Raw genomic sequence first — 12,500 nt, 5'->3', positions numbered from 1 at the left:
GGGAGGGGAGGGAAAGAGTCAGTGATAGAAAGTGAGTGAGGGAAAGAGAGAGAGCGAGCGATAGAGAGAAAGAGAAAGAGAATGAGTGGGTGAGGAGAAAACATAGGGAGAGAGAGCAAGAAAGAGAGAGTGATAGAGGGAAAAAGAGAGAGAGAGAGAGCGAGAGAGAGAGAGAGAGAGCAAGTGGGTGAGGGAAAAAGAGAGAGAGCGAGAGAGAGAGAGAGAGAGAGAGAGAGAGAGAGAGTGGGTGGAGGAGTTGAGTGTAGTTTCCTGAAGGAAGGGGAGCCAGACTCTGAGCCTCCGGGCTGCACACTGCTGGCTCCAGCACATGTAAACACCATGTCTGGATGGGGCTCCGTCTGGGTGTGTGTCTCAGTGTGTGTGTCTCAGTGTGTGTGTGTGTGTGTGTGTGTGTGTGTGTGTGTGTGTGTGTGTGTGTGTGTGTGTGTGTGTGTGTGTGTGTGTGTGTGTGTGTGTGTGTGTGTGTGTGACAGAGAGAGAGAGAGAGAGAGAGAGAGAGAGAGAGAGAGAGAGAGAGAGAGAGAGAGAGAGAGAGAGAGAGAGAGAGTCTGGCTGTGTGTGTGTGTGTGTGTGTGTGTGTGTGTGTGTGTGTGTGTGTGTGTGTGTGGCTGTCTCTGTATTTACATAAGTGATAGGGATGTAGTATGTTTCAGTCGTTGTCTTTCCACATTTGTGTGTGTGTGTGTGTGCGTGCATGCGGTTGGGTCTGTTTGTGTGTGTGTGTGTGTGTTGGTACTCAGGCCGCATACACACGTTGTTCATATGTACAAGACGTGTGCATGCTGGTTTTATTGGTGTGTGTGTGTGGTTGATTTTGAATAGGATTTCTCTGTTTGACGTGTATAGTGCTAGTGTGAGTGTGGTCATTGGGATGTCCTGTTTTGTAAGTGGCTTTCTGGAACCCACATGTTGACTTGGGCCGGGGATATGCTTGATGCGCAGCACACGATGCAATACTAAGGAATCCACAAGTGGTGACCTTACGAACTTCCATGTTGAGGTTTGCGGTGGAGCCAAACAATACTGGAAAACGTTAATGGGAGCCGCGTTGGCTATCTACCCCCTAGATCAGTGCTTCCCAACCAGGGCTATGTGCACCACTAGGGGTACGCGAGCACACCTCAAGGGGCGCGTGGAAAAATTTAATAACATCATCAAAGGTATGGAGTGTAGTCACATAGAGGAACAGACATAGAGGAACACATAGAGGAACAGATATATGAGTGAGGGGGTACTCATCATAATGACAAAACAATTTGGATTGGCTAATACACATCTGTGTGTGTGCTCGGGACAAACAAATTCTAGGTTGTTTCGTCCGGAGGCGGTATTACGCGACTACGTCACAATAGCTACCTAATCTTAACCCTTAACTTAACCCTAACCTTAACCCTAAACCTAACCCTAACCCTAACCCTAACCTTAACCCTAAACCTAACCCTAAATCGCTTGTTTGAAACTAGTGAGTCCGAGTGCAGTGCCCACTGCAGTTCGGCAACGAGGACGTGCATCTCTAGCGACGTAGGCACGTCCGGACGAAGCACCCTAGTTTTTGTGAATCCTGTTTGTACTCATGGTGTGCCATTGTTTCTATCTTACAGCATAATAAATGAATATGAGAAATATGAGTAAATAAATAGCCTATATTAAAAGCATTCTTTTCTCTCTCTCTCTCTATCTATCTATATATTTCCCTATCTTTCTCTCTCCCCTCTCCCTCTTCTCTCTCTCTCTCTCTACCTCCCTCTCTCCAGATCCGGGGCCGGATAGAGAGGAGACCATTGTGATCGCCTTGGCGTCTGTGTCCGTGGTAGCAGTTCTCATTGTGGCGCTCTTCTTTGGCTACCGCATGCTAGCAGGTGAGACATACAGACACACACACACGCACACCATACCTGTCAACTTTGATCTTTGAACTTCGTATTTTAAGCCAAAATTCGGGAAAAAGAGTGGGCACACATGCCTGAGCTCAAGGGTAAGAACTCTGATTGTCAAGGCACTTGAATTCTTGGTGGTATCTGGCATAAAATCTACCGGCAGGTAGCTTGATAAAGCCGGGCATACACTGTGCGATATTTTCACTCGTGGGTCTTAAGCTTCTGCTCACACTGCACGATGGAATTTCACTGTTTAAAAGTTCACAGCTCACGACTCACGTCCTCACACTACACGAGCCAACAGTTGGATGGGAGCGAAATGTTTCCACCGTACGACGCGACAGGCATGTTTCCCCGGTCTGCAGAGGAGGGAACATGCGCACCTGAGGTGGAGATGAGGTCGCGCTCAACAGCGAATCGCACGGCCCTATTGATTTGTGCATGTGAAGTGTCAAATCGGGTCGTAGCACTGCTTTAACTGTGCGATTTACGCACGAGCCACGACCAGAATTTCAAACCGTTTTGATTTTCTTGCGACCCTGCGATTGCACAATCGTGAGGCAAAATCGCTTGTCGTTACCCCATGTACACTGCACGATGCGAGACTCACGATTGACCTGCGATTGAGCAAGAAATCGGCCCGACTCTCAAAAAGTCGTGCGAGTGCCAAATCGGTGCAAAATCGGGGCAAAAGTCGCACAGTGTAAGCCCAGCTTAAGAGACCATCTCAGCCTCTCCACAAGTAACCTAGAGGGTGTGGCTCGCCGGGCTAACTGACAGGGCCGTGGGGATTCTGGACCGGCAGTGTTTTTTTGATTATGTGAAAAATCAGGATATTTTCCGGGAAAATACCAAATCGGGAAGAGAGCAGGAAAAATGTCAGAATTAGGGAGTTTCCCGTGAAATAAGGGATGGTTGACAGGTATGACACACGCACACACACACACACACACACACACACACACACACACACACACACACACACACACACACACACACACACACACACACACACACACACACACACACACACACACACACACACACACACACACACCACACAGGGATGCAACAAGTCTCTTCTTTGGCTATTGCAAGCTACATGTAGAAAATGAGACACTGACATAACCCATACCTGTCAACTTTGAGCTTCCAAAATCCGGGAAAATTCCCATATTTTAAGCCAAAATCCGGGAAACTGTCTAAAGGCCAAATTTTGACAATCAACGGGATGACAGAGACAGATCGGACAGTGCGTTCTACTCTGCTTTTTACAACAGCGCGCATGCAAAGACAGATCCTGTCTAAAATCCCTCAGCACACGTTTTACAGCGTGGAGAAAAAATGCAATGAAAACAAAACAATGAAATGAGCGCAATGAGTTTCTTCTTGTTGTCTTGTTGCACAAGTTGTCTGTTTGTGCAAAATGCTGTTCGTGCAAAATGCTGTTCTATGCGTTGCATGAACTGACGGTTTCTGAAGAAAAGAGTGGGCGCACAAGCGCTACGGAGCTCGAGGTTGACAGCTCGTATTTTCAAGGAACTTCAATTCTTGGTGGTATCTGGTATACCGTCTTTTGGCAGGTAGCTTGATAAGCAAGACCCTCTGTCTCTCTCTTCAAGAGGGGGTGTGGCTCGTCGGACAGGGCCGTGGGTAGCCTATAAATAGCCTACAGGACCGACTGTGTTTTTTGATAATGTGAAAAAATGACGTAACCAAAGAGGTCCGTTGTCCCGGACTCAAGGAGAGGAGAGCTCCCAGATTTGGGCCAAAAAGTTTGAGGTGTGCACAGATCCCAGAAAATATTTGTTGTGGGTGCAGGATGTAAAAAAAAAAAAGAAACGAAAAAAGAAGAAAGCAGAGCTCCCTTCCTGGGGTTTATTACAGTTTTTTTCTGATCACTTATTCATCTGCTTATTTTTTGTAACTCTTCATAGGAATACAACAACCTCACACCAAATCAGCAAAATGGTGTAGATCAGGGGGCTCCCAACGTTTTCCAACTTGGGGCCTACATTTTCACAAATGTTCGGGGCCCTTGTCTGACCCAATAAACAATAAAATGCATATAAATCAACAGCAACACACACAAAAATATGATTCTTCTTTTTTAGAAAGTGATTTCAAGGCCCTCTTGGAATACCTTCAGGGCCCATCAGTGGGCCCCGGCCCACAGTTTGAGAATCAGTGTGTAGATACATGGCAAAACCCAAGATGGTTTGCTTATCTAGGCACACAGTTGTAAAATGAAATGAGTGCAAAGCAGTTTTTGTGCTATTAGTTTGGCTAATTTGCTTATAAGTTGGTGTATCTATGTGAAGAGTTCCACAGAAAACAGCCAAAGTTGTTTTGCGTGTTCACCTCTCCCCATTTTGTCACTTGCATCATAATTCAGAGAGAATATTTTTCTTATTTTTTTAATTTGGCAATTTTAATTGATAAAAATGAAGTTTGGAGGTCACAGATCTATAAAGTCTTATTTTTCCTGAAATTGTCTCTCAAATTCTCAAAATCTCCACTCGTTTTCTGAGCATTACATAAACTCTGTGTGTGTGCGTCCGTGTGTGTGCGTGTGCGCGTGTTTCCGTTTCCTAGGTAACAAGCAGGGCTTGCACAACATGGACATGATGGAGGCCGCCACCTCTGAGCCCTCTCTGGACCTGGACAGCCTCAAACTACTAGAGGTAGGGTGTGTGTGTGTGTGTCTGTGTGTGTGTGTGTGTGTGTGTGTGTGTGTGTGTGTGTGTGTGCGTGTGTGCGTGTGTGCGTGTGTGCGTGTGTGCGTGTGTGCGTCTGTGTCTGTGTCTGTGTCTGTGTCTGTGTCTGTGTCTGTGTCTGTGTCTGTGTCTGTGTCTGTGTATGTGTGTTCCTTTTATAAAATTAATTCTGTTCCACAATCTGAACATGCCTGTGAGCCTCTGCATCGCTCTCTCTTCAACTATGCTAACCACATCTCTCTGTCTCTACTTGCTCTCTCTCTCTCTCTCTCTCTCTCTCTCTCTCTCTCTCCCTCCCTCCCTCCCTCTCTCTTCCACACATAACCACACATCTCCCCCCCCCCCCCTCTCTCTTTGCCTCTCTCTTCCATACCCTCTCTCTCTCCTCTCTCTGTCTGTCTGTCTGTCCCCCCCCCCCCCCCCCCCCCCCCCCCCCTTCTCTCTCTCCCTCTCTCTCTCTCTCTCCTCTCGTAGCTGATTGGTCGAGGGCGGTACGGCTCGGTGTTTAAGGGTTGCCTTGACGACCGCACGGTGGCGGTGAAGCTGTTCACCTACACCAACCGCCAGAACTTCCTGAACGAGCGTTCCATCTACCGCACGCCGCTGCTGGAGCACGAGAACATTGCACACTTCCTCCTGGGCGACGAGCGCACCGCCCCTGACGGACGCACAGAATACCTACTGGTCATGGAGTACTACCCACACGTAAGTAGAGCACTTAAATATTATACTACCCACACCTGAGTAGTGTACTTAGCATAATATCTTATAATCATGTGACATGAGTAGTGTACTCACCCACATGTGAGTAGAGTACTTCAGTAGCATACTGTACTACCGACACATGAGAAGAGCAATTAAAGGACCAGTTCAGTCAATTTCAACATGCAGTTGTAATGCTCACACTAACCCCAACTTGTCAGTACCTTCAGCTGTTTCCGAGATCCTGGTCATTGTAATGGGGGCAGCGCTTTGTTTACATTTCAAAAAAACATTTTTATTCATGTAATTTATGTAAAATATTAATTTTTACAATGACCAGGATCTCGGAAACGGCTGAAGAAGAAAACTAAAATCTCAGGTCCTGACAAGTCCAGGATAGTGTGAGCATTACAACTGCATGTTGAAATTGACTGAACTGGTCCTTTAAAAAAAGTTAAATGTAAACAAACGCTGCCCCCATTAGAATTGCTCATATCTCGGAAAGGGCTGAGCCGAAAAGTGTGGCATCACCGGGTACTGACAAGTCAAGGGTAGTGTGAGCAATACAACAGCATATTGAAATTGACTGAACTGGTCCTTTAAATAGCATACTGTAGTATCCACGCGTGAGCAGAGTACCTAGGTACTGTACTAAAATACTATACTACCCACATTATGAGTATTTAACATGCTATACTAAAATACTGTACCAAAACAAGCATACCGATTACCTACTAATCTTGGTGTAGCCTACCAACAGGTGAGTAGAGTACCTAAAGGTGCACTATGTAGCATCGGGTCAGAGAAGGTATTGCAACTATGCTGCACATTGAAACGGTGCTGCCTATTGCCAAATTTTTTCTTTTCATTAATATTTACTAAATAATAAACCAATATTTACTAGTATGACCAAATTATGTTAAGTTTTGCAGCTAAAAATGGCTTTTTCTGGAAATTCAAAATGGCAGAGCATGGACAAGATCCCCCTTTTCTTGTATGGAAACTGCAATTTTCCCAGTCATAATGAATACTTACAATTTGATGGTGGTAAGTATACTTGAAAAAGGTAACATTTATGAATTGGCAGCATGAATTCTGGAAATAAACTACTAAAAATATTACAAGGTGCACCTTTAAATACTGTACTAATACATTCTAACGGTCTGCCCTGTCGTGGCTCAAGCTGTATGGCACTGCACTGCTACACTGGCGACCCAGGTTTGATTCTGGCCCGGGTCCTTTGCCGAACCTTCCCCGTCTCTCCCTACCCACTTGCTTCCTGTCTGTCTCGACTGTCCTATCGAGAAAAAAAAGGCCCAACCCCCCAAAAAATAAATAAATAAATCCAAACGGTCTGAGATCACTTCAATGGAACATGGGAGCCCCAAACGCTGGCCAAACAGGACCCAGCATGCAGGCAGGTGCCTCGCTGTGCTCACCTGTTTCCCCAGGTCCGTCCAAGTGGCTCTCTCTCTACTTGAGCCTCTGAACTATGACATTTAAATATGACCCAAAGGTTAGTCGGCGTGGACGTGTTAGTGTGCTGCCTATTCCCAATATGCACTTTCTGACTACGTATATATTTCTCTTGACAATAATAACTTCATATAACGTCTTTCAAACCTTGGCCTGATTTTATGGGGACCCAGTGGAGCTGTTTAAGTATGGGCGTAATGTGTGTTCTCAACTCTCTCTCTCTCTCTCTCTCTCTCTCTCTCTCTCTCTCTCTCTCTCTCTCTCTCTCTCTCTCTCTCTCTCTCTCTCTCTCTCTCTCTCTCTTCAGGGTTCTCTGTGTCGGTACCTGAGTCTGCAGACTGGTGATTGGGTCAGCTGTTGTCGCATGTCCCACTCTGTGACCAAGGGCCTGGCCTACCTACATACAGAGCTGTTACGTGGAGGTAAACACACACACACACACACACACACACACACACACACACACACACACACACACACACACACACACACACACACACACACACACACACACACACACACACACACACTCTAATGAAGTATGATGTTTTTTTCGAGCCTGGTTTGTAATTGTGATTGCAGTGTGTTTGCAGACAGGGTCCACGTAATGAAAAGGGCCACTCTCACTTCCCATTGTACTGTCAATAATTTGCAGTACCACCTAGGGGGCAATCACGGTAAAATAATTAATTGGATTCAATGGAGCTAATTTTTTTTTTTATTTTTTTTTTGCTAAAATGTTTTTTATTTATTTTGCTTTATTTTTTTTACTCCAATTTCAAGTCATCATTATCATAAATGCAATTTCCTTTTAGAAACTATTGTTGCTATTGTATAAGAGGAGGTATTTGTTATCAGCATTAATATTTCAGGGCAAAAATGACACGAGAAAAAAATAGGGTGCTCAATTGAAACCCATCAATTCTTCACTTGCTCCCAATCACCATCCAGCAGCAACAGTCAGTGACCATTCTCATAGGTTCAAGATTCTCTTAATAATAGTACTATTTATGGAAGCAATATAACAAACAAGACAAAAGAGAAATATTTTTATTGCTATTCTTTTATCAGTAGTAGTGTTTTTGGTTATTGTTAATTGAAAAATCAACGAGAAGGCAGGTTTGAGAGAGATTTATTTGATCATGGTAATCATGGACATTATCCATTGTTTGACAAACACACACTGGCCACCAGAAAGTAACAAAATGTGATTGATCATCATCATAGGAATATTCTGGCACTCGGAGAAGTAAAAAAAGAAGTCTGCAATACTGCTTGTCTACCTGATGTGTACTTTTTCGTCTCGAAGAGGTCTTATCTTTGCCTGATGAAGACACTTATTTTATTTTCATAATGAATGTATTTTATTTTAATAATTAAAATGGATTTTATTTTAATAATTAAAAAAACACCAGTAAGCCACACAGTTTTGCAGACGTCTCACTTCTTTACCAGATTTGTTTTTATTGTCCTCCACCTTGGGAGTATTCCAAGAACCTGGCTAAGTAGTACACCAGGTTAAATTAACCTTGAGGTAGTGGTAAATCATGTAATAGAAGGGTCTGGAGTTCACATTTTCTTTACTAAATGGCACTTGTGGACTATCTATTATTAGGTTTACTACTTCCTGTAGGTTAACTTGGCCAGGTTTATCACTTAACTTGTTCTTGGAATAGGACCCTTGTCAACAGTGGGATTTGAACACTTTCACCTCCTTGTCAAGTTCCCTCTCAAGTTGAATTCAGAGAGGGAAGACCATGAAGGCAGTAAAGGTGCTCTCATTATGGGGACTACAACAGATCTGACTGTGGGCTGTTAGCATTAAAATAATGTCTTCTCCCTTCTCCATCTCCAAAGTCACGCCAGTAGACAAATAGGTACCGTCAACATCACTTAGGTACACAACATGCTGCCCGTTCTTATACATACGGATAGTCAAGAGCTTCCCTGGGTCTTGTCTGTTGTAAGCTGTGAACCTGAAGTAGTAGACCCCCCTGACTGGAGCTATGAAGAACCCACTCTCAGTGTCGTAGGCCTGACCGACATTGGTGATGACTCTACTGAAGACCAAGCGCATGTCACTGTTCCCAGCGTTTATGCACCCAGAGCTAGAGGTGGCCAGAGCCCCTGAGAAAGACACCCTTGGTGTTTCATTGACCTGTTTCTCCTGACTCTCTAACTCAGTCTCGGTGGCAGACACTCTCGTCTTTACCGCTACCAGCTCTGCTTGTTGTGCTGCATTCACCCTTTCCAGAGCCACAACCTTACTCTCACTGAAAACTAATCTTTCTAGCACTGTCTTTAGCTCATCTCTCATCGTGACACTATTAGATTCCTGCTTCTGCACAATGTCTCTGAGTTCCTTCAGCTCAGCAGAGAAGTCCAGCTGGGTAGAGACTTCAGCAGCAGCAGCAGCCCCAGTACCCTGGCTCTCTGTCTGTACTTCAGTCTGGGCGCTCCGTGTCTGAGCTCCACACATGGCGAGCAGCAGCACCAGTTGTGAGATGGCAGCCCTCATCTATAACAGAAATTGATAAGAAAACAATGAAATAGAGCAGAAGGGATATCACCAAACCTGTACTGAAAAACAATGTACTTAACACCAATGCCCATATCACCAAATGAAAATGCAAATATTGCACACACAAAAAAATTAAACAAATAATCATGTATTTTTATTTTTATTTGTTTATTGTTGTTATCCGTATACTGTATATTTGCTATTAAAGGAGCAGAAAGTTATTAAAGTATCAAAAAGTGGAATAATATACAATTGGCACTAGGGCTGGGACTCGATTAAAATTTTTAATCAAATTAATCTATAGGCTTTGAAATTAATTAATCGAATTAATCACATTTTAATCGCATTTAAATATCTGACTTGTAAACAGTGAAAAGTTGTTGTTTTTTTCACATGGATTTTGAAGAATGGCAATAAATAAGCTTAATCTAAAAATATTGTTCATTTTTAAAAGAAGAGGGAACTCTTCTCAATTTCAGCAGACTGTTCACCATGAGGCGAAATGCTGCCCTCCACACTGGTCTAATCCAGAACTATGTAGCTATATTATAGTGCGATTAAAATGTGTTAATTTTTTAAATCGCGTTAATTTTTGTGTGATTAATTAATCGAAATTGATGCATTAATATCCCAGAGAGAGAGACAGATAGAGAAGGTGAGAGACAGAGCGAGAGAGAGAGACAGGGTAGACAGAGAGAGAGAAGGGTAGACAGACAGAGAAGGACAGAGAGAGAGAAAGAAGGGAAGAGAGAGAAGGGTATACAGCAAGAGAGAGAGGTAGAGAGGAGATGGGGATACAAACTACGGAAGAGCATTAGACTCAATAGGAGACATATATTTTGCAAATCTCTGAGAAAGGAACTCAGAATTTTCGAGAAAAAAGTCAAAATTTTCGAGAAATAAAGTAAAAAGTTTTGAGAAAAAAGTCGAAAATGTAAAAGTCGAAACTTTCGAGAAATAAAGTCGAAAGTTTTGAGATGCAAAGTCAAAAAATTTGACATACAAAGTCGAAAATGTCGAGAAAAAAAGTCAGAAATATGAAGAAGGCGGCCCTCGGAAGTGACATTCACTGGTGGTCAGTGGACATGAATGAGACCAGGTAGTCAGATTGCCTGGGGCAGACGCTGATACATTTGTCTCGCATTGTCCTCGGCGGTTGAGCAGGACACCGGAGTCATACTCATGAACGGCCATCCCGGGTACTTTGCTCATAAATGTGCGTTACGCCCCTTTATGGGTGAAAACAAACCGAATGTCTCATCAACTTACATGCTACATCGGCTTGTCTAAATGAGCACAGTCCATGCCTCAGCCATGGCTGTTTGGCTCTGTTATTTGAACAGCCGGCAACACAACACGTTTTCGGCATGTTGCGCGTGAACAACGCTAGTCTACAGGTCCTTATCTTTCGTTTATTAAACCCCAACATCACCAATTGACTTGCATGGGTTGTTTTCCCCCACAAATGGGCGTAACGCACATGGAAAACGTCACGCCGTTCATAAGTATAGCTGTGGCAGGTGTACAAGTTTAGCCACATTATGTGATATTCAGGTATATGTGTCGAGAGGGACTGTGGTTGGTAATGCAACAGTGTTGCCGAGGATGTTGTCGGGCTGGGGGGCATCCAAGAAGTGGAGTTTAGTCCATTCCACACATTTAGTTCAAAAACGCGACCAACCTGTCGATCTCCATTGTACTCTCCAAAGGTAAATCTCCATTGCACTAATAACAAAGATCTTAGAGTTTGAGTGTCTGTCTGACATGACAACTGAAAAACATTAGTACACATAATATAACATAATTTGTCTGAACACTGTCATTAGCCTGGAAAATCCCATGCTGCTCTGCACAATCATTCCGATCTGAAAGACAGCATGGAGTCTATACCCAGACAACAGACAAGATCATGGCTTCCAATCAGAGAGCGGGAAGGGGTGGAAAGGCATTGATTGCAGTTTGTTTGAATAGATACAACACGACTATGGCTGCGTATGCCAAATGATACACATCTGTAACGCCTAATAAGCAGCCGTCATCAATCATAAACCACACAGCCCCGAAGTCAGGGGTGTCAAACTAATTTTGGTCCACATACAATCCATGTTATCTCAAGCGGGCCGCATTAGTAACATCATTGCAAAGAAAAACCCTTAAAGCAGAGGATTAGTTACCTCAGTCAAGGAGGTAATGTTTTCGGTCGCGTTGGTTTGTCTGTCTGTCTGTCTGTCTGTCTGTCTGTCTGTCTGTCTGTCTGTCTGTTTGTTTGTTAGTCTGTCTGTCAGCAGCATAACTCAAAAACTAATCAACAGATTTGGACGAAACTTTGTGGGTTTGTTGATCATGACCCAAGGAACAGTGATTAAATTCTGGTGGTGATCCGGATCACGAACCGGAATCAGGACTTTTTAAACGATTCTGTCAGCAGGTTAACTCAAAAACGAATCAACTGTTTTGGACGAAACTTTGTGGAGCTGTTAGTAATGACCCAAGGAACTTCTGGTGGTCATCCGGATCATGAACCGGAACCAGGACTTTTCAAAAGATTTTAACGCCCGTTTCCCGTTTCAGCTCAGTACGAACCTGTACTTATTAATACGGGATGATTCCATATTTCAAGGGACGGTTGGCAACTCAACTGAAATAATTTTGTAAAAAGTATTATTAGGTAGGTCTATATATGAGCTTTATCAAATCCCTGTCATAGTACAGATTCACTATTTTTAATAGGAGTGTGATGTGCACTTTACTACATAAGAGAGAGAGGGAGGTTTGGATCATTGGGTTACTGTAATGTCATCCAGGTCTCAATTTTCCTTAAATGTTACCCCCAGTGGCGGAATTGCGCATTTCGGTTATTTCTTTGGAAAAGCAATTAAAAAAACCTCTCTTCTTTTAATACATCCGGGCCGGTTTGAACCCTCTGGCGGGCCAGATGCGGCCCGCAGGCTGTATGTTTGACACCCCTGCCCTAAGGGATTCACAGTAGACAGGTGTCCAGATCTTAGCTCTGTGATTTGGTCTGATCTTACCTTTAAGAGCAGTTCTTCTGTCCCTCACAGAAGTAGTGGCTGTAGCAGTAGCAGTAATGCTGATGAGAGAGAGAGAGAGAGAGAGAGAGAGAGAGAGAGAGAGAGAGAGAGAGAGAGAGAGAGAGAGAGAGAGAGAGAGAGAGAGAGAGAGAGA

General features: G+C 43.8%; 2 protein-coding genes across 2 annotated transcripts in view; one reads left to right on the top strand and one right to left on the bottom strand.

Moving 5' to 3' along the window:
* The window catches only part of LOC134461151 (bone morphogenetic protein receptor type-2-like), a 51,630-nt gene that overhangs the window by 30,829 nt on the left and 8,301 nt on the right, over nucleotides 1-12,500 (top strand). The window contains exons 4-7 of the mRNA XM_063213913.1: nucleotides 1,776-1,880; nucleotides 4,494-4,582; nucleotides 5,090-5,320; nucleotides 7,101-7,215. Of these exons, the coding sequence (XP_063069983.1) occupies nucleotides 1,776-1,880; nucleotides 4,494-4,582; nucleotides 5,090-5,320; nucleotides 7,101-7,215 (540 nt within the window). The remainder of the gene's footprint in view (nucleotides 1-1,775; nucleotides 1,881-4,493; nucleotides 4,583-5,089; nucleotides 5,321-7,100; nucleotides 7,216-12,500) is intronic.
* LOC134461154 (heavy metal-binding protein HIP-like) overlaps nucleotides 7,584-12,500 on the bottom strand; it is a 5,018-nt gene continuing 101 nt past the window's right edge. Inside the window, exons 2-3 of the mRNA XM_063213917.1 lie at nucleotides 12,347-12,405; nucleotides 7,584-9,311 (exon numbers count right to left, since the gene is read on the bottom strand). Of these exons, the coding sequence (XP_063069987.1) occupies nucleotides 8,535-9,311 (777 nt within the window). The 5' untranslated portion in view covers nucleotides 12,347-12,405 and the 3' untranslated portion in view covers nucleotides 7,584-8,534. The remainder of the gene's footprint in view (nucleotides 9,312-12,346; nucleotides 12,406-12,500) is intronic.

Source organism: Engraulis encrasicolus, chromosome 13 (genome assembly GCF_034702125.1).
Source record: "Engraulis encrasicolus isolate BLACKSEA-1 chromosome 13, IST_EnEncr_1.0, whole genome shotgun sequence".
Classification (NCBI taxonomy): domain Eukaryota; kingdom Metazoa; phylum Chordata; class Actinopteri; order Clupeiformes; family Engraulidae; genus Engraulis; species Engraulis encrasicolus.
The sequence above is the reverse complement of the archived record's forward strand: the minus strand, read 5'-3'. Positions and strand labels throughout refer to the sequence as shown.